This window comes from Geotrypetes seraphini, chromosome 15 (assembly GCF_902459505.1).
Source record: "Geotrypetes seraphini chromosome 15, aGeoSer1.1, whole genome shotgun sequence".
NCBI classification, from domain to species: domain Eukaryota; kingdom Metazoa; phylum Chordata; class Amphibia; order Gymnophiona; family Dermophiidae; genus Geotrypetes; species Geotrypetes seraphini.
In genome coordinates, this window is record NC_047098.1 from 69,821,205 (window position 1) to 69,849,189 (window position 27,985).

Genomic DNA, 27,985 nt, shown 5'->3' on the forward strand with positions numbered 1-27,985 from the left:
GCATTCTGTCGAGTATGAGCAGCAGCATATTTGAAACAGCTAATCGTTAGAACTGCAAAGCTACCTTTAGCAAAATAGCTGTAGTGCTCGCTTTGCACGCTGGGAAAGGTAGTTTTCTATCTTAAGGCGTTTCCCTCGCTTGTTATCATCTCCGCAGCTTTGCAGGACTACGACTCCCGTGGGACACTGCGGCCCTAGCCCGCACTGCAGGCACGCTCCTCCGGCTATAGGTACCGAAGCAGGAAGTCCGGGTAGTCCTTAAGTGGAGAGCGACGTCAGAGGGGAGGCGGGGCCAGGCTGCTAAAGCGCAGACTGCAGGGAGCTGCCGGTAGTCTAGCACCTGTCGTCTGTGTAGCGTCGCGCGCCTTCAGCGGTTAGCAGTCCCCGGTGTGGGCGCACGCGCGCGTTGCCCTGTGTCCGAGCGAGCCCCAACTGCCGAGCCCGTCAGTCCCGTCCTCGCAAAGATGGTGGACCGCGAGCAACTGGTGCAGAAAGCCCGGCTGGCCGAGCAGGCGGAGAGATACGATGACATGGCGGCTGCTATGAAAGCTGTAAGTGACGGAGGCCTCGGTCTAGCTGCCTCTTAGGGTCCATCTGGCTATTTCGGGCTGAGCTCCACAGTCCGAATTCCTCCTTGGTAATAGATGCACTCGTTGCCCTTTGGCGACGTTAGGCTTCGTGTGCAAGTCCGCTTTGCTTGCTTAAATATAGACCGAACTCGGGCTTTCTCTTAGTTTAGAGGATTGTAAATAGGAGGCGCAAAAATTCCCGAAGGGGAAAAGAACAAAGCGCTCGTGGGAGGCAGTAGGAAGCCTTTCCAGAAGATTCGGCATTTGTCATATTGCAGAGAAAGTCTGGACGAGGGGGAGGGAGGGGAGAGTGGCTGGAAAGGGAATAAAATCTCGTCTTCATTGGGAAGAGCAGAGCTGGGCTATTGGGAAGGAAAGGGTGTTCACTTGCCATAATGCGACACTTGTCTATTGAATGTGGAAGGGTAACAAAAACCCGAATCTTGGGATTCATGCATGCGGGTTGAATTTTTTTTCCTGTTTTCATTTGCTAAGATAAATAACTTTGGATTTTAAAATGTAAAGGTAATGATGCTTCCAGAAAAGGAGTGGATCAATTTAATAAAATGGACTTAACCCACCTTGTTCAATAATTGTGTGTGGGTTTATTTTTTTTAGTCATCTTAGTGGCTTTGGTTCCAGAAGCATTTAAATCTCCATGCAGGGGCGATTTGACTTCATATTTCCTTAGCACCACTGAAAGCTGCAGTGCACCCAGGTGACAGACAGCCTGCAGGGGGCACTGGTTCAAGTTTATGTAGAATGCTCACTCACCCAAAGAGGTGCTCGACCATTGTTCAGCCAGTAGATTAAGAAGCTCGCTCCTACTATAGTGAGAACCTGATGTGGTACTTGAGCAACTGGAAATACAAAGCTCAAGCAAGATGGCATCTACTGGGTTGCTTAATGATGATGAAAGTAGTTCTTAGAAATAATCTCTTCTTTGGGTTGGTCCACCCTTGTCTTAGAACATTGTATTTCAAAACATGTCAGCTTTTATTGGTGCGATACAATGTAATCTATCACATATTTTGCATTAAAAGTACAAAGTTTGTGGGTACAACTCATAACTTTAAATTTTGCCTGTTAAGATATATTTATGAATAATAATACATAAAGGATTTAATTGCCATACTTTTTTGTTCAGAGGGTTGGAAGAAGTATCCAGTGCTAGTTTGTACAGTGTGTTGCTATGCCACCTTCCAAGAGTTAAAATACTTTTATCCCAGGACAAGCAGGCAGTTATTCTCACAAGTGGGTGATGTGATCCAACGGAGCCCCGATGCGGACGCCTCACAAGCAGTCTTGCTTGAAGAAACTCGAAGTTTTCGAGTCGCTCGCACCGTGCATGCGTGAGTGCCTTCCCGCCCAGCTTAGGGCACGTCTTCTCAGTTCTTACTTTTCTGCGGAGCCGAGAAGTCCGTCTTCGACTCTGCGTGAAGTATTTATCACTTGTGCCTTCTTAAGTCTGCGGTTTGGGGTGATTTTTTTCTCAGAATCGCTGATTTTCGTTGTGCTTTCTTGTTTTTTCAAAAAAAAATAAATAAAATAAATTTCTTCATCCGTTTGACCGGGCAGACCACATGGCCACAGCCACACAGCTTCGATCTTGCGGCAGAGCTTTTTCGGCCTATGTCCCGGCCTGCGACCGGTTTTAAAAAGTGTTCCAAGTGCCATCGCTCAATTTCACTTACAGACCCTCATTGACTCTGTCTTTGGTGTCTTGGGCCTCAACACCTCCCAAAATCGTGCCGGCCTTGCTCAACACTTACAGCCCGTGCTTCCAAGCGTCATTGCATCTTGTGGGAGCAGCTTTACAGCATGGAGTCTTCGATGGAACTTTCGTCATCAAAGGGAGCTTCACCTTCGACCTCATTCGAAGCTCTCCAGACTTCCACATCTACTGCTCCGAGCCTCATCAAACCTGCTTCGTTTGTACCGGCTCAGCCTTCGATGCCGGCTGCGGTGCCATTCTCTGTCTCTTCAGGTCAGATAGCGCAGCAGCCCATTTCCCCGGTAGTGTTCAAAGTGCTCAAGGCTTCTAAGTCCAAGCACTCTCACACTGCCTCGAGGGAGCACGAAGCCCATGCAGGTGGTCCCGTTGCTGACGAGGATCCATCCTTGCCAGCTTCGTTCCAGGCCTTACTAGAGAAGCAATTCATTCAGCTCTTTACCACAATGGGACTGAAGCTTCTCTCTCAACTCCAGCCTGGGCACGCGGAGATCTCCCGCGAGGTCGAGCCGCCTCCTGTGCCTCAGCCATACGTACACTCTCTACAGGGAGCAGAGTCTCTGCGAGTGTCTGGTCTGGCATCGATGCATGCATCGCAGGGAGCAGAGTCTTTGCCCATGCCTCCATTGGAACCGATTCACTCGATGCAAGGAGTAGAGTCTTTGCGAGTGCCTCCTTTGGAACCTATCCACTCGATGCAATGACTCGAGTCTTTGCGAGTGCCTCGTGGTTCTTCCAGCCAACTACATCTGCTTCGATCCACCGCTTCCAGCCCCATCCACTCTCTGGGGAACTCAGCGAAGACACATTCACCTCGTTAGTTGAGGCCTGCTTCGAGACACAGCTCGCATCATTGATTGAGACATTCTTTGAAGCACTCATTCAGGCATGCCTCGCCTCATCGAAAGCAGCCTTTTCTTCAGCCAGTACAGACCGCCAGTGCCACATCAATCTCCTGGGCTCTTCATACTCTGCACTGTAAACGTGCTTTGGCTTTCTATTTGGAACGCACCAAACCGCACAGAACTGCTCCTCAACTTTTCGTCTCCTTTGATCCGAACAGGTTGGGACGTCCTATCTCTAAGCGTACCATCTCCAACTGGATGGCGGCTTGCATCTCTTTCTGCTGTGCCCAGGCTGGATTGCCCCTTCACAGTAAAGTCACAGCCCAGAAGGTCAGAGCAATGGCAGCCTCTGTAGCTTTCCTCAGATCGACACCGATTGAGGAGATTTGTAAAGCTGCCACTTGGTCCTCGGTTCATACCTTCACTTCTCATTATTGTCTGGATACTTTCTCCAGACGGGATGGTCAGTTTGGCCAGACAGTATTGCAAAATTTGTTCTCCTAAGTTGCCAACTCTCCCACCATCCCACTTTCGTTAGCTTGGAGGTCACCCACTTGTGAGAATACCTACCTGCTTGTCCTGGGATAAAGCATAGTTACTTACCATAACAGTTGTTATCCAGGGATAGCAGGCAGCTATTCTCGCATCCCACCCACCTCCCCTAGGTTGGCTTCTTTGCTAGCTATCTGAACTGAGGAGACGCGCCCTACGCTGGGCGGGAAGCACTCACGCATGCGTGATGCGGGCGACTCGAAGCTTCAAGTTTCTTCAAGCAAGACTGCTTGTGAGGCGTCCGCATCGGGGCTCCGTTGGATCATGTCACCCACTTGTGAGAATAGCTGCCTGCTGTCCCTGGATAACAACTGTTATGGTAAGTAACTGTGCTTTCTTTAATGTTACCATTTTTTTTCTTGTTTCAGTTCTGTCCTTTATAATGTTGCCTCATTATTCCAATGGATTTTTTTTCACACAAGTAAAGCCTTTCAACATGATGAAATAGCTTTTATTTTTCACCAATTAGTAGGTATAGTATTACAGCTGTGGGCTCGATACCACTTCTCTACTTGGCTAAGGAGCAAGCAGAAGTGCAGTAGAACAGACCTGGGGGAAGATTCTCAAAACTTTAACGTGGTCACTAAACCAGTTCTAGCTGGTTTAGTGTTCATATATTTTAGCAGCAGATTATCGAAACAGCTTATTGTGGTTTTTTCCGAGCTTCCTAGCAGTCTCAGACTCTGCCATGCAAATATATTGCAACAAGGCCATTAATATTTAAAGGAGCACTCCAGGTGGTTCCCTAACCTCGCTGTCCTTCATTTACAAGTAAAATTTTCTTACACGTCTGAGCTGAGCTGTTGTAGCCTTACTGTCTGGTCAGTGCCTGAGCGATGATTGGTTCAGGCATTGACAGAAAAGTAAGGCTTGACAGCTCAGACCTACCAGAAAATTTTGCTGCTGCCAAGCATCCCCCTCCCTTGGTCCCTGGCAGCAGGACAGATGCTCCCTCTCTCCCGCTGCCATGCAACAACCCCTGAGAGATGCCCACTGCCACCAAGCAACCTCCCTCGCCTCCCCTTACCTTGTTTATGAAGTCCGACCGGAGGGATACCTATTCCCTCTGGCCATCAGGCTCATCTCTTCAAAATGGCAGGCCTTCCCCTTCCTAGCGCATCCTGGGATGTGCCAGGGAAGGGCCTAGGGTTCTGATTTGCTACAATCTACTGGTACCTCTGGTATAGTCCTGCAGTGGTTTTCCTCATATTTCCAAGATCGAAACTACATTGGCTTCAACAACACAATATCTACTACCATTTTTCAAACTTACGGAGTCCCTCAAGGTTCTATCCTCTTACCACTTCTCTTTAACATCTTCTTGGCCTCTCTGTTAACTCTAGCTCAATCTATTGGATTCACGGTCTTTACATATGCAGATGATATCCAATTACTCCACCCCCTAAATCCAGAAGCCTCTGAAGAAATACTGGAAATTAACTTCAAACTCAACAAAATTAATTCCTGGCTTCAGCAAAATAAACTCGCATTGAACATACCTAAATCCAAGGGCGTACTATTTCCTACTTTGGAAAGAGAAGACATATGCATGCCTGTCTGTATAGATTCCTCCCCAATTCAAATTGATACAAAAGTTAAACTTCTGGGAATAGTCCTCGACAAAGACCTTAACTTCCACAATCAAAACAGCGTGGCTATCCTGAATTGTTTTTATAAACTAAGACTTGGACGTTCCGTCACCTCTCTTTTGACCCGCCTTCCATTAACATTTTGATCCACCACTTTTGTCATCTCTCACATCAGTTACTGTAATACCCTAAACCAGGGCATAACGCAAAAAAGAACTATGACTTCAGATTTTACAGAACACAGCAGTCAAACTCGCCTACAGAGCAAAGAAATTTGACCACATTACCCTCCTCTTCCCTAACACCCACTGGCTACCCATCACACACTGTATAACATACAAATTACTTCTCACCTACAAAATCAGCTTTTATTGACAAACTTGATTCCCTACATTCCCTCCCGGATGCTCTGATCTAGCAATCAAAATTTACTAACAATTACATCTATCTATACAGGAAATATTTTATGACACAACCCGTGAAACTATCTTTTCAGTCGCTGCATCCTCTTTATGGCATGCACTCCACTCCACACACTTCCACTTCACTTCATATGACTACAAGATTGTTTGCCCGAATGTTCTTTGGCATTTACGGTAAGTTGCTTACATTATCTCCTGGGTTCCTTGAAAAAGAACCTCGAAACATGGTCCATGTCGGGACCTGTTGAAACATCAGAAAGCTAAGTGGGACTGTTTTTGTCCTCCTTTTGCCATCTAAAATAGTTTTATTGTTTGAACAGCACGTTCACTTTAAGTTTTTCCACTTAAGTCATACACGGTGATGGGGCGGTGGGTTTGGCTATAGGAGCTAAGGCTCTTGGTCGGATCACACAATTCTGAGTGTATATGAAAATTCAATTTACTTATTTTCCAAGTTAGATATTCAATTTATTCATTTATTTTGCATTGAGGAGTTTTTATTTAGCACCGTATCCAGCTACTTTGACTTCTTAGTCCTCAACGTTCTGATAGAACAAACCTCCCTACTATTTTTTGTGACTAAGTATGCACTCCCATTAGACATCCAAATTGAACCTTCCTTCCTTAGACAAATTCAAATGAAAAATAAAAACCTTCCTTTTCAAAGATGCATATAATACCCGAGATAAAACCTATCAAGTAGAGCTCATGAAACATCTCTGGCGGGTGTTGACAAAATGTTTTCTTAAAAGCGAACCTCCCCTATCGTACTTCCCTTCCCTTATCTTATTTTCTATCTTAATGTATTTTTTTAACCTCTCCTTTCCCTTATGTTCCAGTTAGTACATTTGTTATACATTTCTCCCTTGATTTTATTTACAATTCCTTTTATTTGGCTTGTTTTTATTTACCTTTTAATGCGTATTTCTTAATTTTCAGCTCTGGTTTTGGTGGTGGTGGCTTTTCTCCCAGCGGCCTTGACAAGGGCCTCACCATGGCTTCGCTTTGGGCCCAGGTCACTGGGCTCTCTCGTTTCAGAGCTCGGGACTGTAGACCTACGCTAGCGTCTCACCTGGACGTCGCCAGATTTCTGAAGGGTGCTCTCTGCATCAGACCACTGATCAAACCACCGTTCCCTTTGTGGGACCTTAACATGGTTCTCAAAGGGTCTCTCTAAGGCTAAAGGCTCCGTTTGAGCCTCTGGAAGAGGCCTTCCTTTTGGACTTGATGCTTAAGGCGGTTTTTCTGGTGGTTGTGACCTTGGCGCAGCGAGACTGTAATGAAGAAACAACAGGATTACAGATATAGGAGTCGTGTTTTTCTGAAACTCGGGCAAAACAGGGAAACCATGATCCTTATTGCTCCGTTCTAGCTGAGGTAGGTGTAGCTCACTTGTTTTTGGAGTTGTCCTCCAAAAAACATGATGGTGATTGTTTCCCAACCCTCATCACTCAGAATAACGGGTCTCTTCTTCATCCCAACCTCTAGTCTCTGGTTTTTGAGAGCCTAAAATTTGCCTCCTTTGACCTGCTTGAGGGTGTATTAAGGTCTTGCTGGCTTCCAGAAGAGATTCCACTAAGAGGAATTACAGTAGAATCTCAGCTATCCGGCACCCATGGGGATTGGTGGATGCCAGATAACTGTTTTTCTGGTTGATTGAGAGTGCTGTATTAGATGAACACAGATCTCAATATCCCCCTCCCTCCCGCCCAAAAGCACCAGCAAGGCAGCGGTCCTGAACCACAAAGCCCTCCTCCCTCAAGCCCCGAAGTTGCAGAAGCAGGCGGCAGTCCTGAGCTACAAAAAACCCCTTGCTCGCTAGTTCACTCCCTCCCTTACCCGAAGCGCAGCCAGTAAGAACGTAGCCTCAAAACAGGTTGCTCGCGGCCATCCCTGGCAGGGTCTTTCCTCTGACGTGTCAATGGATCGCCTATCAGAGCCTGCAGTCGGCAGAGCTCAGTTTACCTTCGGGCCGGTTTTTTTCCTGACCCTCGGAAGCCCCCCTCAGCTGCAATCGGCAGCAAACTTTTGAATCGGGGCCTTCAGCGAAACCGCCCCCTCCAACCTGGGCGTGTGAGCCTGCTCCGCCCCCCCTCGGCGATCCTAATATCTGGCCTGAGAGAACGGCAAGCCAGATCAGAGCCTGCAGTCGGCAGAGCTCAGTTTACCTTCGGGCCGGTTTTTTTTCCTGACCCTCGGAAGCCCCCCTCAGCTGCAATCGGCAGCAAACTTTTGAATCGGGGCCTTCAGCGAAACCGCCCCCTCCAACCCGGGCGTGTGAGCCTGCTCCGCCCCCCCTCGGCGATCCTAATATCTGGCCTGAGAGAACGGCACGCAGCCGTTCGGCGTGCCGGCGAAGGCGCACGGCAAAGGCGCGTGCACCTTTGCACGCACCTTCGCGAAGAACCAGAGCAAAAAGCATAAATATCCAGAATAAACGATAAGTACTCCTTACAGTTAAAATCTGTTTGCTTAGACTGCATGTACAATCGTATACTGGCTACCCAGCACGTATATTGCCGACCCTGTATGTATAGCCAGCATGTACAGCATGATACCGCATGTTTAATAGGTATAATAATAGGTAACCGCATGAATAACCGCATGTTTAATAATACCACATATTTAATAGGTATAAGAGTAGATAACCGCATGTATAACCATCTATTGCATGAATAGCCGGTGACCGCATGTACAACCTGTTATCACATGACTTGTCCAGTTAATGCATGACCAATTATTGCCTTACCAATTACTGTCTGTTACTGCACGACCTGGCACTAACTGCACAACCAGCCCAGCTATCTTACTCCATATACTCAACCTGTTAGCACTAGGCTACCGTACGACTATCCTTCTTCCCCAGAGATAAGCTTTCTCCACTTTATACCGTAAGTTCTCCCCTTACTTAACCCTCTCTCTCAATTCAACTCAGTTCCTTACTTCCAACTCTCTCTGTCTTCTCAACCAGTTTCTCTCTACCTCTACCCATTTCCATTGCTCGCTGACTGCCACACCCAGTCAGGCAACAGTCCCTACTTCTCCCAACCCAAACCGCACACCTTTTCACACAACATGGCAATCTGCAATAAACAGCAACTACTCTTAGGGATACTATACCTATTATGCTCTACATGCTGGGGCAATGAAGACAACCCCCCCCAACCCATGCACACCTACCCCATCTCCTGGCTCAGACCAGTCGAGCTAACTAAGCCCTCCAACCCTCTCCAACCCCTACAAAACCAGCCACAACAAGACCTCCATCAAATCAAAGTACTAAGCACCACCCGCAAACACCGTAAACCTCACAGGAACAAGACCTGTAACAGAAACTTAAGAAAGATAACGTACTCTGAAATCCCCACAGCAAACAGTTACGAAAACATTAAGGGATACTACCTAAATACCCGTTCGGTGAGAAACAAAGCACACATAATAAATGATTGGATACTACAAACAAAACCTGATCTCCTGTTTCTGACAGAAACATGGATGATCTCTGACAATGACACTGTCATGAAAGAAATCCTTCCTCAGGGATACAAAATCATTCCACTATCAAGAAACTGGAAAAAAGGAGGAGGACTAGCGGTCATCCTAAAAGACCACTTCGACTACATCAAGACAGACTCCAAATCGTCTGAAAACCTTGAAATACTAACCTGCAAAATTACCAACGCACAGTTAGAAGAATCTCTAATTACAACTTTATTCTATATCCCACCCAAAAAATGGGCAAACGCTAAAGAGGAATTCGCCGAATTCTTTACCTTATCCACCCTAAAAGGATCATACAACCTGCTTCTGGGAGACATAAACACACATCTAGAGCAACAGACAAAACCAGAAATATCCGAAATCGCCAACTTCCTAATATCACTAGACTTTCCAAACCCTGACACAGAAATAACCCATGAAAAAGGACACAAACTAGACTTAATCACCTTCTCCCACAAAGAAACAATAGATCCCGAAATACAATACTACCCAGGACCCTGGGAAAAATGCGTCTGGTCAGACCACTTCATTGGCAAGTTCAATCTACACTGGCTAAAACAGAACACACAACAAAAACTCAAAAACGTCAATACGAACACAATAACCAGCCGGGGCATTATTAACCCAACAGAATTCTGAACCCACTATGAATTACATCCCATAACCAATGATAATCAGGATTTCCCTACAAGATGGGAAACTTACAGCAAAGAACTCCTAGACCAAATAGCACCATATAAAACATACAAAAAGAAAAATAGACCACCAAATGAATGGTTTGACTGAACTACTAACCACCAAACAGGAACTAAGAAAATTGGAGAGAATCTGGCAAAAAACAAACAATGAGTCAGACAAGACAAACTGGAAACAAAAAATGAAAACATACAAAAATCTGATCAAAGAAAAACGCACTAAGCATTATGCAAAAAAAATTGGTACTTCAAAAATAAACAGCAAAGAATTGTTCAAACTAGTAAAAACAATAACCGATACAACACAAATACTGAAAAAGGACAATGAACCCACTCCATCGGCACAAACCCTAGCCAACTTCTTTCAAAATAAAATCGCTAACTTAAGAGCAACTCTACCCACTACCATAACAAATGCTCTTCAATACCTCGAATCTCACGACCAAGACACCAGAGTAGACATGATATGGGACCACCTCGAATATCCAAATTGGCATCAGTTCCTAAATCTCTTCAACAAATACACCAAATCTAACTGTCTACTTGATGCATGTCCCCCTAAAATCATGACAGTTGCCCCTCTAGAATTTAAAAAGGAACTATTTGAATGGCTAACATCCGCCCTCACAAGCAGAACACTAAACAAAAAATTGGGACACATACTAATCACTCCAATCCCCAAAGATCAGAAAACCTCGTCAGCTCTGATATCCAATTTCAGACCCATAGCAAGCATTCCCCTTTTCACAAAGATACAGGAAGGATTGGTCAACCTTCAACTAGTAAACTACCTGGACAAATTTAACATCCTTAGTGAACACCAATCAGGATTCAGGAAAGGATACAACACAGAAACTGTCTTAGCCTCCTTACTAAACCACCTTTATGATCTCTTTAGCAAAGGCAAAAGCGCACTAATTCTACAATTAGACCTCAGCAGCGCGTTCCAAGGCAAGGCAAATGATGGGATGTATCAAGAGAAGCTTCGTCAGCCGCAAGCCTGAAGTCATGATGCCACTTTACAGAGCCATGGTGAGACCTCATCTGGAGTACTGTGTGCAATTCTGGAGGCCACATTACCGCAAAGATGTGCTTCGAGCCGAGTCGGTCCAGCGGATGGCCACTAGAATGGTCTCCGGACTCAAGGGTCTCTCATACGAAGAAAGACTGGGCAAATTGCAGCTCTATACTCTAGAGGAGCGCAGGGAAAGGGGGGACATGATTGAGACATTTAAATATGTCACAGGACGTGTCGAGGTGGAAAACGACATCTTCCTTCTCAAAGGACCATCGGTCACAAGAGGGCACGAACTCAAACTCAGAGGAGGGAACTTTAATGGTGACACCAGGAAGTACTTCTTCACAGAAAGGGTGGTGGATCACTGGAACAAACTTCCGATGCAGGTGATCAAGGCCACCAGCGTGCTCGACTTTAAGAATAAATGGGACATCCACGTAGGATCACTACGAGGGTCGAGCTAAAGAACTAAGTCATTAGCACCCAGACTTAATGGGGTGGGTCAGTAGAGTGGGCAGACTTGATGGGCTGTAGCCCTTTTCTGCCGTCATCTTTCTATGTTCGACCTGGTAGACCATGAAATCATGCTACTGTGCCTTGAAGTAATGGGAATTTCTGGAAAGGCAAAGAAATGGTTCCAAGAATTTCTATCAAACAGATCCTACCGAGTAATCAGCAATGGAAATTATTCCAAACCATGGAAAAACCCATGAGGCGTGCCTCAAGGTTCCCCCCTATCGCCCACACTTTTCAACATCTATATCGCCTCCTTAGGTCACCTCCTACAAAAACTAAACTTAATACACTACATTTACGCAGACGACATATCCATTCTAATCCCCTTAAATGACATCACAAAAGAAATTGTAGACAACCTCTCAAACGTAATGACCGAAATCGATAAATGGACCACCAATTTCAAACTAAAACTAAACACAGAAAAAACAAAAGTCTTTCTGGCTAGTCCTAATGACAAAATTACGAGAACATCGATAAAAATAAACAATCACGAATACCCAATTTCTAATAACATAAAAATACTTGGTATCACTCTAGACACACACCTAACTATGACTGACCACACAAACTCACTAGTGAAAAAATGTTTTTACACACTATGGAGACTAAGGTCCATAAAAAAAATACTTTGACCCAACATCATTCAGGTTGCTGGTACAGGCACTGATCTTATCCATTCTTGACTACTGCAACATCATCTACCTGGGCATCCCACAAAAAACAATAAAAAAACTGAGATTAATACAAAACACCGCCGTTCGACTAATCTTCGGACTAAGAAAAAACGACCACATCAGCCCCTACTATAAAAAGCTGCACTGGCTTCCAATTGAAGCGCGAATACTATTCATATTTGCTTGCACCTGTTTCAGGCAAGTCTGGGGACTAGCACCTTCATACCTACAAACTCACTTCATCCTACACAACCCCACACGAGTGACCAGAAACAAAAACATATTTGCATACCCAAAGATTACGGGCTGCAGATACAAATCATTCCTGGATAGAACCTTTAAGTTCCAAGCGAACAGACAGCAAGTTTGGCTGAAAAACTACATAAACGAACCCAACCTGTCTTACACTGCATTCCGCAAATCGATCAAAACCGCCCTATTCGAAAAAATTCACTGACTAAAATTGTCCCCTCCCGCACTAGGACTCCCCTCCCTTTAAACACCTTTCTTTCTTTCTCTCAAGATGCCCCTCATGTATTCAGATATTCGCTATCCATAGTACTCCAATTCAAATGGAAGTTCTAAAGAAATATTCAGTTACTCACTACCCATTGAACTCCAATCTGTAACTTTCCCCTCTACACTATTATATTATATTTAGACTCATTGTACGATACTGTATTTAGACTTATGTATGGTGTTGTCTTTAGACTTATTGTATTGTATTATATTTAGACTCGTTGTATTATATTGTACTGTGTTGTATACAGACTCATTGTATTGTATTGTATTGTATTATATTTAGACTCGTTGTATTATATTGTACTGTGTTGTATACAGACTCATTGTATTGTATTGTATTGTATTATATGTTGACTTACTGTATTGTATTGAGACCTCTTTTTATTCGCTGAATGTCCAGCCTTCTTACAGTGTAAACCGCCTAGAAGTCACCTGACTATGGCGGTATAGAAAAATAAAGTTTATTATTATTATTATTATTATTATAACAAATTAGAAAGAACCTATTTCCTGTAACCCTAATTATAGACCTATTACCAATATCCCATTGTTTACTAAATTAATGGAAGGGTTGGTCTATACTGAATTGGTAAACATTTAGAAAAATTTGATATTCTTCATGAAAATCAATCAGGATTTCGTTCGGGATTCAGCACAGAAACTGTACTTGCATCGCTGATTGATCATCTTCATGGCTGGTTTAGTGTAGGTACCAGTGTACTGATTTTTCAGTTGGATCTGAGTAGTGCCTTTGATCTTGAAGATCATGAGATCTTATTGGGCTGCCTGGATTTGATTGGAATCACGGGAAATATTTGCAATTGGTTTCAGGGCTTTTTGAAAAACAGATCTTACCAAGTTTATAGTGAGGGTGGATATTCATTTCCATGGAGTAACCCCTGTGGAGTCCCACAGGGCTCTCCTTTATCGCCAACACTGTTTAATATCTATCTTGCTACATTGGGATATTTACTGCATAATTTTAAAAGTTAAATTTTATATCTATGCTGACGATATCACTATACTGATTCCAATGACATCATTTACGGTGGCTATAAAAAATCAGATCTCATTCATTTTGGCTCAAATAGAACAATGAACTATCAAGTTTAAGTTTAAACTTAATCCTGAAAAAACAAAGTTTTTTGTTTTGTTTTTTTTCCCTTGCTAATCCTATCGATAAAATCAGCGACAGGGTACTCCATCTTAATGGCCAGAATTTTTCGATAGCCACCTCCATTAAAATCTTGGGAGTTAAGTTAGATTGTTATTTAACTTTAGAGATTTAATGATCAAAAAATGTTTTTCTGTCCTTTGGAAACTTCAAACTATCAAAAAGTATTTTGATAGAACAGCTTTTAGGCTTTTAGTACAGTGTTCAATCCTGTCTGCCCTTGACTATTGTAATACAATTTACTTGGGATCCCACAAAAAAAATCTCTAAAAGAATAATACAGAAAACAGCGGTTCGCTTGATTTTCGGTTTGAAAAAATATTATCATGCTAGCTCTTATTATCAACAGCTTCATTGGTTGCCGTTTGAGGCAAGATTTTTGTTTAAATTTGGTTGTATTTGCTTTAAAGCATTGTTTGGCTTGGCCCCTATTTAACCTTTCCTCTCATTTTGAATTGTACAGGGCTAATAACACTCAAACTTACTGGTTTGTGTTTCCGACACTAAAAGATTGTCATTATAAGAGATTCGTAGATAAAGCATTTGCATTTCAGGCAGGAAAAATGAATACCTAGTTAAGTACTATTATTTTTCAAGCTTGGTCTTATTCTTTTAGAAAGTTGTTGAAAACTTACTTATTTGATAAATTTGTAACCTGATCTTTATTTTTTCTCACTGTATTTCTCTGATATTTATATTTTCACTGATTGTACAGTCTTTTTTGATGTGAACTGCCTAGAACTATGTGGTGTGGTGATATACAAGAATAAAGTTATTATTAATATGTTAATCTTCTGCCCAATGTGCGATGATGACCAAAAAAGTAAACAGGATGCTAGGAATTATTAGTGAAGGGATCGTGAATAAGACCAAAAATGTTGTGTGTCTATCGCTCAATGGTGCGACCTCACCTTGAGTATTGCGTTCAGTTCTGGTCTCTCTATCTCAAAAAAAGATATAGTAGCACTAGAAAAGGTTCAAAGAAGGGTGACCAAGATGATAAAATGGTGTGTGGTCTTCGTGATAAGGCATATGGAGACAGACTTAAAGATCTCAATCTGTATACTTTGGAGGAAAGGCAGGAGAGGGGAGATATAATAGAGATGTTTAAATAACTAAGTAATGTGCATAAGTTGAGTCTCTTTCATTTGGAAGGAAACTCTGCAATGAGAGGGCATAGGATGAAATTAAGAGGTGATAGGCTCTGGAGTAATTTGAGGAAATACTTTTTTACTGAAAAGGTGGTAGATGCGTGGAATAGTCTCCCGGAAGAGTTGGTGGAAACAGAGACTGTCTGAATTCAAGAGGGCCTGGGATAGGCACGTGGGATCTTCTCAGAGAGAAAAAGAGATAATGGTTACTGTGGATGGGCAGACTAGATGGGCCATTTGGCCTTTATCTGCCGTCATGTTTCTGAAGAGGATGGAACTCCTCTCGTATGATGAAAGATTAAAGAGGTTAGGGCTCTTCAGTTTGGAAAAAAGATGGCTGAGGGGAGATATGATTGAAGTCTACAAAATCCTGAGTGGTGAAGAATAGGTATAAGTGGATCTTTTTTTTTTTTTTTTTTTTTTAACCTGCATCAAGATTTACAAAGACTAGGGGGCACTCGAAGTTACCAAGTAATACTTTTAAAACCAATAGAAGGAAATATTTTTTCACTCGGAGAATAGTTAAGCTCTGGAATGTGTTGCCAGAGCATGTGGTAAGAGCGGTTAATGTAGCTGGTTTTAAAAGAGGTTTTGACATTTTCTTAGAGGAAAATTCCAAAGTCTGCTGTTGAGACAGACATGGGGGAAGCCACTGCTTGTCCTGGATTGGTAGCATGGAATGCTGCTACTATTTGGGGTTTTGCTAGGTACTTGTGACTTGGATTGACTTCCATAGAGACGGGATACTGGGCTAGATGGACCATTGGTCTGACCCAGTAAGGCTATTCTTATATTATGTTCTTATGGTGTAACCTCACCTTGAATATTATGGTCCGTTTTATTTGTATATGACTTTCCCCGGATCAAAAAAGGGACGTCATGAGCAGAACGCTAATCTGCACATGTTGCCAGTGTTTTTAAATATAGAGTTTGGAGAGGGAACGAGAGAGTGAACAAATTCAGTTATTATTCTTGCCTGTTATCTGGGAGGCCTTTTGATAAATCCAGAAAGAATTATTTTCTGAAGTTGCTCTTGAGCCCTCTTGTTCTAGCTTTCTATCCCTCTGGTAAAAAAGTAAAAGTAAATGTGTAGTTATAAGCTTTGTTGATGTCTGAATGGCTCTTAGATTTGAAGCAGCTCAGTACAGGAAGGTTTAATTTGACTGGGGAGCCAGTGAGGGACGAAATATGCAGTGACTCTAGGTTTTGTGTATTTTATTTTTGACTTGTGCCTCTTTAGTGTTGTAATAGATATTCTCCTGGGCTGTGCCTGGAAAACGTTGTAACAAACATAGTGGTTCCCAGCCCAGTACTCGGAGCACTCTTAGCCAGTCGGGTTTTCAGGGGTTAGTTAGGTCTATACATTTTGAAGGTACTGAGAGCAAAATTCTCACATGAGGTACCATTTTCATAGGAGCCAGCTCATAGGTGCCAATGGATGCTGATGACCCCCAATATTGAGCAAACTCCTTATATTGGATCTGGACACGGTAGGGGGAGAGAGAAAGAGAGAGACAGAAAAGGACCTTGAGGAGGGGCAGGAAAGCAGGCTTGAACCAAAAAGGGGGGGGGGAGACGGGGCAGATGCTGGACTAAAGGGGGTAGATAGGGGAAACACCCTGAACCGATGGGAGAGATAAAAATTAAATTTGATCATGTAACACCCCTTCTAAAGAATGCACTCTGGCTCCCCATCATTCATAGAATCTATCTATCTTCTATATTATTACTAGTGTTTAAGCCTGTTACATTGAAAGGTGCTAGAGTACATGTCTGTCTTTCTTTTTTTATGGGCACCCCCAGCATCGGACCAGTGCTGGGGGTGCCCATAAGCCCTGTGGCCACTGACATGTGTAGCTTATCTTTGTCTATTTCATGCTGGCAACACCCTTGTACCCATAAGATTTACCAACTCAGAGATTACACTTCGTGTGAATCAGAAAGGGTCATCTATGTTATCTTATGCCCCTGTGCTTTGATCTACATTGGACGCACCAGTAGAAGGATTAGAACCAGACTGCGGGAGCATAAGAGCAGGATCCACATTGCTACCTTGACTGCACCTTTAGTACCTCATTGTGTAGAACATGGACATCAGTTTGTAGATTTATCATGGTTTGTTCTTGAACAATTGCCCTATGATTTTAGGGGTGATAAGCAGGCTTATCTGAATCTTAGAGAACAGTTCTGGATTTTCCAACTGCAACCTGTTCGCCCTCTAGGGTTGAACATAAGAAGTTGCCCCCGCTGAGTCAGACCAGAGGTCCATCTTGCTCAGCGGTCCGCTCCCGCGGCGGCCCATCAGGCCTAGTGCCTGAACAGTGGTCCCTGATTAATTTTGTAACTTACCTCTAATCCCATCCCTATAATCTACCTTTACTCTTATCTGTACCCCTCAATCCCTTTGTCTTCCAAGTACCTATCCAAAGCTTCTTTGAACCCCTGTAGCGTGCTCCTGTTTATCACATCCTCTGGAAGCGCGTTCCATGTATCCACCACCCTCTGTGTGAAAAAGAACTTCCTGGCGTTTGTTCTAAACATCTCCCCTTTCAATTTCTCTGAGTGCCCCCTTGTACTTATTGATCCCCCTTAATTTGAAAAATCTGTCCCTGTCTATTTTTTCTATGCCCTTCATGATCTTGAAGGTTTCTATCATGTCTCCTCTAAGTCTCCGCTTTTCCAGGGAGAAAAGCCCTAGCTTTTTCAGTCTGTCAGTATATGAGAGGTCCTCCATGCCCTTTATTAGCTTAGTTGCTCTTCTCTGGACCCTCTCAAGTACCTCCATGTCCTTCTTGAGGTACGGCAACCAGAACTGAACACAGTACTCCAGGTGCGGGCGCACCATAGCACGATACAGTGGCAGGATGACTTCCTTTGTCCTGGTCGTGATACTCTTCTTAATGATACCCAACATTCTGTTTGCTTTCCTTGAGGCCGTGGCACACTGCGCCGACGCCTTCAATGTTGTGTCTACCATCACTCCCAGGTCTCTTTCAAGGTCGTTCACCCCTAGCGCTGATCCCCCCATTTTGTAAGTGAACATCGGGGTTTTTTTCCTTATATGCATGACCTTGCATTTCCCTATGTTGAAACTCATTTGCCACTTTTTGGCCCATTTTTCCAGTGTTGTCAGATCTTTTTGGAGATCTTTGCAGTCCTCCATGTTATTGACCTTGCGATATAGTTTGGTGTCATCCGCAAATTTAATAATCTCACATTTTGTTCCTGCTTCCAGGTCGTTAATGAATATATTGAATAGGAGCGGTCCCAGCACCGACCCCTGTGGAACTCCGCTCGTGACCCATTGCCAGTCTGAGTAATGTCCCTTTACTCCAACCCTCTGTTTCCTGTCCGCCAGCCAGTTTTTGATCCATCGGTGGACCTCCCCTTGCACCCCATGGTTCCATAGCTTCCTTAGTAGTCTTTCGTGTGGCACCTTGTCGAAGGCTTTTTGGAAGTCAAGGTAAATGATATCTATGGATTCCCCTTTATCCACCTGGCTGGTTACCCCCTCAAAGAAGTATAATAAGTTTGTGAGGCATGACCTGCCCTTGCAGAAGCCATGCTGGCTCGACTTTAGCTGCCCATAGTTGTCGATGTGTTCCCAGATGCTGTCTTTAATCAGTGCTTCCATCATCTTTCCCGGGACCGAGGTCAAGCTCACCGGCCTGTAGTTTCCTGGGTCTCCCCTTGAGCCTTTCTTGAAGATGGGCGTGACATTTGCTATTTTCCAGTCTTCCGGAATCTCTCCAGTTTTTAGGGATAGGTTGCATATTTGTCGAAGTGGCTCAGCTATTTCGTTTCTTAACGATAGCATTGAATGGCATACTATTATTTAGTCTTCATTTTGTGTGTGTGGTTTTTGTCTGTCTGCTTCCCTCCCCCTTTCTGGTGCTGTGGCGTGATTGGTGCATGTGTGTATGATGGTGCTGTGGTTTGATTGGTGCGTGCGTGTATGACGTTGCTTGCCTGTCTGCTTTTTAGCGGGCGGGCGTTCTCCTCTGGCTGCTCCGTTCTCCCTTCAGCTGACTCTAATTTCCCATTTTTCCATTTGGGTTCCTGAAGAAGAGTTCGTCCCCGAAACCAGGCTGGTTGAACCTGGCAGGCTGCAGCGTTGTGATTTTTGCGCTTCAGAGTTGTCCACATCTTTCAGCTAAGTTTGGCATTTTTTATTTTTGTTGGGGAGTCGGCTGACTTGGTTCAGGCTGGGGCCACTCTGTGGTTTCACTTCGTTTTCACTGTAGTTCATTTATTTAATTATTTGATTTGTGATATTTTTCACCTTTGATTTATTGCACACATCGGGTGCCCTGTGATGGTGTGCGGGTGGGGGTATGTTACCTCTACCTGACTTGTGAAGTGTTGGAGCTTGTCTCCCGTCGCTGCTCGCTTACACTGAGGGCACCTAATATAGGGTATTGTCCTGTCCTTCGTCACGTTGTTTTACATGGGGTGTTCAGGTTGGTCCCTGAGTGGCCCCCTCCTGAACCTTTTGACTATTCTGCCTTTTTGTGGTTTCTAGTTTAGGTTGTGCCAGTCCTTTTGGAGTGTTTTTTGCGTGCCATTCTTATCAAGGACATCTGTAAATCAGTCACCTGGTCCTCAATTCATACCTTTACATCCCACTATTGTTTGGCAAATCATGCCAAACAGGGTAATTGGTTTGGCCAAGCAGTTCTACAAAATTTATTCTTCATTCAGATGCCAACTTCCCTCCAAGCCTTTTAGTAGTTGTTAACCCTCTTCTCAGACATGACCTGATAACTAGTGAGTCCTACATGTGAGAATATACTATCTGTTTGTCCTTGGATAAAGCAGGTGTTATCAGAGGACAGCAGGCAGATATTTTAACAACCCTCTCGTCTCCCCTAGTTGGGATGTTGGGTAGGAAGGCACCAGCACATGCGCAGTATGGGCAGTCTTAAAAATTGTAAGTGACAGTACACTTTTTGACTGTCCATGCTAGGGTTCTATGGATGACATCATCAACATGTGAGGTACCAAAGTTAGACTGTGAGCCTACCGGGACAGATAGGGGAACTACTTAAAAGTACCTGCGTACTGTTCATTTTGATATCTGTGGAGGAAGGTGCTATATCAAATAAAAATAACACCTGCTACAGGTGAGTAATGAAGATTAAATCTAAAATATTACATTTTGTGAGGAACTAAGATTAAACCTAAAATATTACCTGCAATATTAATAGCTGCCTTCACGATCTGAATATATCACATGCAGATAACTCCTCTGAAAAGATCTTATATCATGCTACTTGAGAAACTTTGAGTTGTGCCATGACATTCTGAATTCACTGGAACTGATAAAATAAATCTGTGATCAGTCCTTCGTGTTTTGAAACTATTCAAATTTTGCCTGGCTTGCTGTTTGGCTAAGTCTATATACTAGCCAGTATTATATGACATGGACATTATCTGCGGTTTGTCTCTTAAAATCACTTCTTGTTTCTAAAATTACTGTGCCAGTAAGGCTATTAAGTTCTTATGGCGTAGCTGGTTTTAAGAAAGGTTTAGACAAGTTCCTGGAGGAAAAGTCCATAGTCTGTTATTGACAAAGACAGAGGGAAGCCACTGCTTGCCCTGGATTGGTAGTATGACATGTTGCTACTCCTTGGGTTTTGGCCAGGTACTAGTGACCTGGATTGGCCACCATGTGAACGGGATACTGGGCATTGGTCTGACCAAGTAAGGTTATTCTTATGTTTTTAATCAGTCTAAAAAGCTGATACCCTTTTGAATTGGCATCCAGTTCAGTTTGTTATAGAAAACATAGCCAGTGCTAAATCTGTAGACATTCTTAATACTTGGGAGATTGGCTTGGCATCTGCAGTGGTAAGCAGAAAACTGTCCCATTATTCTACAGATTTGACTCTGCCATATATGTTTGTTCCATTTGCTGGAGTGAATGTAGATTTGATCCGAGGATACTTACCTCATACAATTGAAAATAATTTAATAATAATAACAACTTTATTTTTGTATACCGCAGTACCAGAATAGTTCAGAACGGTTTACATGTCAAGAGACTGTACATCTACAGCAAAATTTACAAATAAGTCAATCAATCAATATAACTTAGTAAGTCGGGAGCAGGCAAGAAGGAGATAAAGAGGTTATAAACAAGTCAATCGGCGTGGCTTAGGAAGTCGGGTGCAGGTAGGTAGGTGATGCAGTTAGGGAGGAGGCAGGTAGGTGGAAGGTGCAGGAAGGTGGGAGGTATAAGACATAGTTAAAAGTAGAGTTACAAGGAGGGCGGGAGTCAGATATTTGTCAAAGAGATAAGTTTTGATTGACTTCCTGAAAGTTTGGTAGGAGGGAGAATTAGAGATGAGAGTGGATAGACATTTGTTCCATTTGCATGCCTGGAATGCCAGGGATCTGTCGAGGAATCTCTTGTAGATGCAGCACTTTAGGGACGGGAAGACAAACAAGTGGGTGTTACGTGTGCGGGTGGGGCCAGGACGGACAAAGTGATCTGAAGGTAGATTGACGACGAGCCTGTTAGGATTTTGAAGCAGAGGCAAGCAGATTTGAAGATAATCCTCGCCTCCATAGGCAGCCAGTGCAGTTTTCTGTAGAAGGGGCTTATATGGTCAGATTTTTTGAGATTATAGATGAGTCGAACGGCTGCATTCTGAACGAGTCTTAAGCGTTTGATGGTTTTTTTTAAATGAACCTAGGTAGATGATATTACAGTAGTCTAGGATGCTCAGGATTAGTGATTGGACCAGTAATCGGAAGGAGAAGAAGTCAAAGTAGTGTTTGATGGTGCGGAGTTTCCAGAGGGTACCAAAACATTTTTTAATTTAAATCACATCTCCTATTGCACTTACTCTCCCTTTTCCCTATTTTAAAGGGACAGTTACTATGAAGCTCTTTTTAAAATGCATGTTTAAAAAATCTTAACTGATAGATGTCCCTGTTCATGTACTTGTAGAAATAAAAAAAGGGGAAAACCCCTTTTTTATTGAACTAACTTTTTTTTTTTTTAATCATTTTCAAATTACAAATCAAGTATCACTTGTACAGAAAGATAAAGGTAAGCCAATAAGGCAATAATATATTCACTCTTAACATTTTAAACATCAATGAAAAGAAAATCATTATAGCTTAACTTGCACTCAAGTCCACAAAAAGGATCCAAGGTATACTTAGCGGAAAATTAAAGTAATATCAAACTAAATTGCTATGTAAAGAAGAAAAAGGCCCTTTAGACTGAGACAGGAAAACAAATAATCAATTTTGCCCTCATATTTCCCCTGTAGACAAGAATGTTGTCAGCTGGCTTGGATCAAAGAAAACATATTTTTTCATACAATATTGTATCACACATTTACAAGGTTGTCAAGATAAAAGGTCGCCCCAAAAGCTATAACCCCTGTTTTTAAAAGAAGAAATTCACATCTCCTTTGCGTATCTCGAGCCAGGTCTGGAAAAATCAATATTTTATATTTTAAGACCCATAAGCCTTTTTTTGTATATTTTTGAAGAAAAGCCTAAGCAACCAGTTTTTTTATCTGGTGTTAAGGCTACTGTAATCAAAAGTGTCGCCGGCATAACCATTTCTATATCCGAAAGTTCCAATATTGCTGTAACATCTAATGGTTGCTGGTCCCTTTCTTGTTGTCTTTGCTGTTCTTCTCTTAATGGGTAGGTAATAAGCCTGCGTAAGTGGTGGCAACATATCTTCAGAAATTTCCAAGATTTCCGTCATATAACGTTTCACTATATCTCTTGGAGATATTGTTGTAACCCTCGGAAGGTTGATTAATCTGAGATTATTATTTCTAGAAGTATTTTCTAAGGATTCCAGCTTCCTTCTCAAATTGGTATTATCCTTAATTAGTGTTTCTCTAATCTGTTTAGAAACTTTCAATTCTTGGTGGATATTGTCTAGAACTTTTTGGTTCATCAAATTCAACTTTCAAATTCCCCACCATAGTCTCTTGGACTTTAAGTCTTTCTTCCAACTGAATCAGTTGGGGTTTAACTGATTTTGCCAAGTCTGCCACCAAATCCCAAAGGGAATCCAGGGTTACCTCTCTGGGTTTTTAAATATAAGAAACATTAGTAAAATTAGAAGTCTCACCAGCTGAAGTCCCCTCTTGAACATCACTACTCTGGTTCCGATTTACCCCTACAGTTGTTGGACTCTCAGTTTCTTCCAAACTCTCCTGCAAACAGGAGTTTGTCTCAATTCTTCCCTCTCTGCTGTCTATGGCCTCCGAGGGAGAGTACTGCCCATGCTCCGGACACACCTCCTCTAGTGGGGAGCTGGTAATCTGAGGAGGAGAGAGAGGTGTTCTGGCATCGGGCCTCAACGTTGTCTCTAAGCCCAAGGAGATTGCATCCGTTCCACCCCTCCAGAGCGTCTCCAGCAGGTCTCCCGACGCCCGGGGTGTTTCCTGCATACGCCGAAGAAGCTCCTTTATGTTGCCGAAGACCGCTACTCTGGACTGCCGCGAGGCTCCAGCAGCACTGCGTCCTCTTCATTTCGGCATGGAGAGAAAACAAGTATCTCGGGCAGCGATTCAGAAGTTTTTGGAGGTAAAACTCTACGGCGAGTTACTCAGCCAGAAGGGTCTGCGGCCATCTTGGATCCTAAAATCATCCTTAATTGAACTAACTTAATGTAGTTTATGGTTAGCTTTCAAAGTGTTTTTCTCATACTGCTTCTGGAGTATCTCCTAGTCCAGTGGTTCCCTATACACGTGGTTCAGGCTGTCAAAATAGTGCATGAGAGCTGCATGCAGAGAAGCATATCTCTTGTATATTCATTGCAGATAGGCTGAGGGATACTGAAGGATAGGTTTCGTAAACACCGCTCTAACCAGTTTGATTTTCTAAATATTGATGAGGACATATTGAGGACATTTTGAAAACTAGTCTAGAGAGCACTCCAGGATCAGCATGAGAAAGTGTTTTAAAGTAGCTGTTTAAGGGAGAGTCCAGATTGTTTGGAGTAACTTGTTGCATTTTTTTCCCTTCGTGTATTCATATAAAAAAAGGATCCACAATATATAATGCAAAAAACCTGGACTGGATGATTCAAGGTAGAAAACCTAATGTTAGGGTGGAGAAATAGTATGTTGACTTGCTCAGTTTCCAATATGGCTGAATTTAACCTTTTAATTGGTAGATGGTGAAGCAGCTGCTTTACATTACTTGATGCTGAACAAGAGCAACAGGCATTTGGAGTTGCAGATCTCCCATAAGAACCATAGAAGACACATGTTGCTTCTGAGCAACAGTGCCAAATAAAGGGTTAAATTAGGGCATCTGAAAGGAATTGAGAAGGGAAATGGGAAGAAAAAGTAGTCTTGAAATAGTGGCGGACCTTGGATCAAGGCATGATAGCAGCACCAGTGGTATAGCCAGCCACATTTTTTTTAGGGAGGGCAGCAGTTAACTTGTGGGAGCATTAAGCATACCATTTATTCTTCTTTCAATCCCCCCATTACAATTACAATTTTTTTTAAATGCCTTATCTGACGAGGATCCCCAAGCCCCACCAACTGAAGAAATCCAGAATTACTGCCCTCTCCCCTTGACTGCAAGGAAGAAGCTGTCAGATGGTGACAGCACTATAAGCTGCTGTTGCTGGCACTGCAAGTTGCCCAGCATTAATGGGAGAGTGCTGCCTGATGCTGATATTGGATGCAATGCAACTTAATATGCTGTTGTCTGCCAGCTGCTTCTTTGCAATTAGGGCCAGTAGCTCTGGATTTCTTCAGCTGGCAGGGCTTTGGGAGTCACTGTCATCACTGTTCCCTCTAAACTGGATGGGAGTCCTCCAACTGCATTGCTTCCAGTAGGGGGCAGTGCTTCAAGATTGTGTTCCATCATTTATTTATTCAATTTTCTATACCGTTCTCCCAAGGGAGCTCAGAACGGTTTACATGAATTTATTCAGGTACTCAAGCGTTTTTCCCTGTCTGTCCCAGCGGGCTCATTACAGACAGGTAGGTTCCCTGGAGTCCTGTAGATCTTGCCTGTCTCACTATTGAGAATATGATATTGAAACAGCACCCTATGCTGGCAGGACTAGTTAGAGGATTCCCACTCAGCTTAGAGGGAACAGTCCCTACCATCTGTATTAACTGTATGGCAGGCTGCTGTGTGGATCTGAAGGAAAAGTGGAGGGACCCAGGTCAGCCAAGGACCACCTTTGACTATGTGCCAGAGTGGCATTCGTTAAAATTTATCATCATGGCAATTACCTATGCCTAAATCCAGGCCACCTTATTAGTCTTATTGTTTAGGCTGCTAAGAGCAACAGTTTGTAATCTTTGACAAAAAGACTACAGCATCTGCTGGGCTGGCTCTGCAGCTAGTTCTGATTTGAACTGGACTTTCAAAGGAACAAATAGACCAGCTAGAAGTAAATGTAGTGCCTGATGAACCTTATGGTAGATTAATTGGGAAAGTGTGGATTGCTTACTGCTGCTTGGATGCTTATTTAGATTTTTCTTAGTGATTATAATTGTAAACAGTTTCATTGGTATGAACACTATTTCTAATTTTAGTGATTTAACTAATACCAAGCATTTACCTAACATTTTAGGAAAATTTCAGAAAAGAGAAAAAAAATCATCTTTAGGCAGCTGGAATATTTCATTTTATATTATGAAGACAATTTAGAAAAGCAAGTGTTCTGTACTGTATATCTTAATATTTTGATCAGGTAAACTACTGCTGGAATTGTAGTCTACTTTTGTGCATTGTGAACATACTTGGATCGCTTAGGAAAAAAGGCTTACATATTTTATTTTATCTTTTAGGTAACAGAGCTGAATGAGCCACTTTCTAATGAAGAGAGAAATCTTTTATCAGTAGCTTACAAAAACGTGGTTGGAGCACGTCGCTCTTCCTGGCGAGTAATTAGTAGTATTGAACAGAAGACATCCGCTGATGGAAATGAGAAGAAGATAGAAATGGTGCGGGCGTATCGTGAGAAGATTGAAAAAGAGCTAGAAGCTGTATGCCAGGATGTGCTGAGTCTTCTTGACAACTACTTGATTAAGAACTGCAGTGAAACCCAATATGAGAGTAAGGTCTTCTATCTGAAGATGAAGGGAGACTATTATCGTTATTTGGCTGAAGTGGCTACTGGTGAGAAGAGAGCCACTGTGGTGGAATCCTCTGAGAAGGCATACAGTGAAGCTCATGAAATCAGCAAGGAGCACATGCAGCCAACACATCCAATTCGGCTGGGTCTGGCACTTAACTACTCTGTTTTCTACTATGAGATCCAGAATGCTCCTGAGCAAGCATGTCACCTAGCCAAAACCGCTTTTGATGATGCCATTGCTGAGCTAGATACCCTTAATGAGGACTCGTACAAGGACTCCACACTCATCATGCAGCTCCTTCGTGACAATCTAACACTGTGGACAAGTGACCAGCAAGATGACGACGGTGGAGAAGGCAACAATTAGACCTTAGATGGACTGGCAGCCGCACGCTGATGCTACTACCGCAGTCTTTATTTTTTTCCCACAAGTGGGGGGTCAAGGGTGGGGGAGGGGAAGGGAAGGTAACCTTCCTAGGGAGGACCTCACCACCTGTCTTTGATTGCCTCCGACATTTTGCCAAAATACCACTAGTGGAAAGTCAGACTGGCTATGCTGGTTCGGAATGGCGGCCTCATACTGGCATATGGACTGTTCTGTAGTCTATTAATATAAGTGGAGCTATTTTTAATTTAACGCTAGAAATGTTTAAAAGGGTATTACAATGAAAAATAATATGAATGGAATGGCCCTTATTTCAAAATAGTTTTGTGGTTCCAGTAAGAAATCTTTTTGTATGATAAGTATTTTGTTAGGTGCTGTGTGTATATTGTCATAGCTGTGTGCTTTGTAAAGTGCGCACTACTTGTCATGACGTTTTTAACCCCTGACTGAGATTTAGACCTTGGGGCTTTATTTTGGATAATTGTTTTAAAACTGAAAGTCATTACATATAGCATAAATTTTTATTTATTTTATCGCATAAGCCTTACGGTTCTATACGATTTACAAAAGAGGTAAAACTGACAGTATTAGCACTAAAGAGTATAAAGTATTTCTTTTGCAGTCATATGTGACTTCAAGCCATCCATCTTTTTTCCTTTTTGGCTAATTATCTGCAATCTTTGCCCTTCCCAAACCAAGGGATTGATTTAGCAAAGAACGTTTTCTAGTTATTTAAAACAAAACTCTCCAAATGAGTAGTAAAACTACTTGATTTTGAATAAAATTAGCATTGGGTACCTGATCGGTTATATAGCTAATGATGGCAGAAAATCTAGTTGACCTATCATGTCTCCACCGCTGTTCCAGTTCATGTTGCCTAAAACAGTTTGCCATCTTCATTTGTCCTGTTGCCATTTAAAAAAGATGAGTATACAAGATCCCCTATGTTATTGTATATCTAGACATCCATTTTGGCAAACTAGATTTAAATTAATACACTTAAGGTAGGATGGGTAAAGTGTTTGGAAATGAGAAAGTGCTGTACCCTGAAAAAAGAGGCAGAAAATTTACATCAGGTCTGTATGTTGTATGTGATATTGGTGTTTCAAAGAACATCTCTGGTCTCTTAAGCTGCAGCAGCTCATTCCTCGGAGATTTAAACTGCCGTTTCACTTCCACTTATTTTCTCCCACTTTGCTATGTGGCATCCATGTTTGCTTGTGAAAATTGTTAGTATCCCCTGGTAAACTTGATGTAGTGAACAAAAGGAGCATGAAGGAAGAACTACATACATACAAACAAACAATCTTGAAATTTATGGTCTGATATTTTTGCAAAAAGATTGGTTGAAATTGAGCCAGGTAATATTTACCACTCTTTTTTCATATAGGCATAAAACAAAGGGGTAATGTGTTAGTTTTTAGTTTTCCTCCTCATTGTCTTTATTACGCTTAAGTAGTTGAGGGAGAATGAATGTTGTATAAAATACATTTTAGCCCAGTAAGGTTGTACTAAGATAACTGAATTTTGTTCCTCTTTAATCAGTGA

General features: G+C 42.6%; 1 protein-coding gene across 1 annotated transcript; it reads left to right on the forward strand.

Moving 5' to 3' along the window:
* Positions 1 to 263: 263 nt before the first annotated feature.
* YWHAG (tyrosine 3-monooxygenase/tryptophan 5-monooxygenase activation protein gamma) lies at positions 264 to 27,985 on the forward strand. The gene is made up of 2 exons (XM_033922829.1): positions 264 to 551; positions 25,763 to 27,985. The coding sequence occupies exons 1-2, from the start codon at positions 465 to 467 to the stop codon at positions 26,417 to 26,419; spliced, it is 744 nt and encodes a 247-aa protein (XP_033778720.1). The 5' UTR covers positions 264 to 464; the 3' UTR covers positions 26,420 to 27,985.

What these genes read in the sequence shown, in the direction of transcription:
- YWHAG (XM_033922829.1), top strand. Translation starts at nt 465, where the DNA reads ATGGTGGACCGCGAGCAACTGGTGCAGAAAGCCCGGCTGGCCGAGCAG. An exon ending in TGGCGGCTGCTATGAAAGCT is followed by an intron (nt 552 to 25,762) that starts GTAAGTGACGGA and finishes TTTATCTTTTAG; the next exon opens with GTAACAGAGCTGAATGAGCC.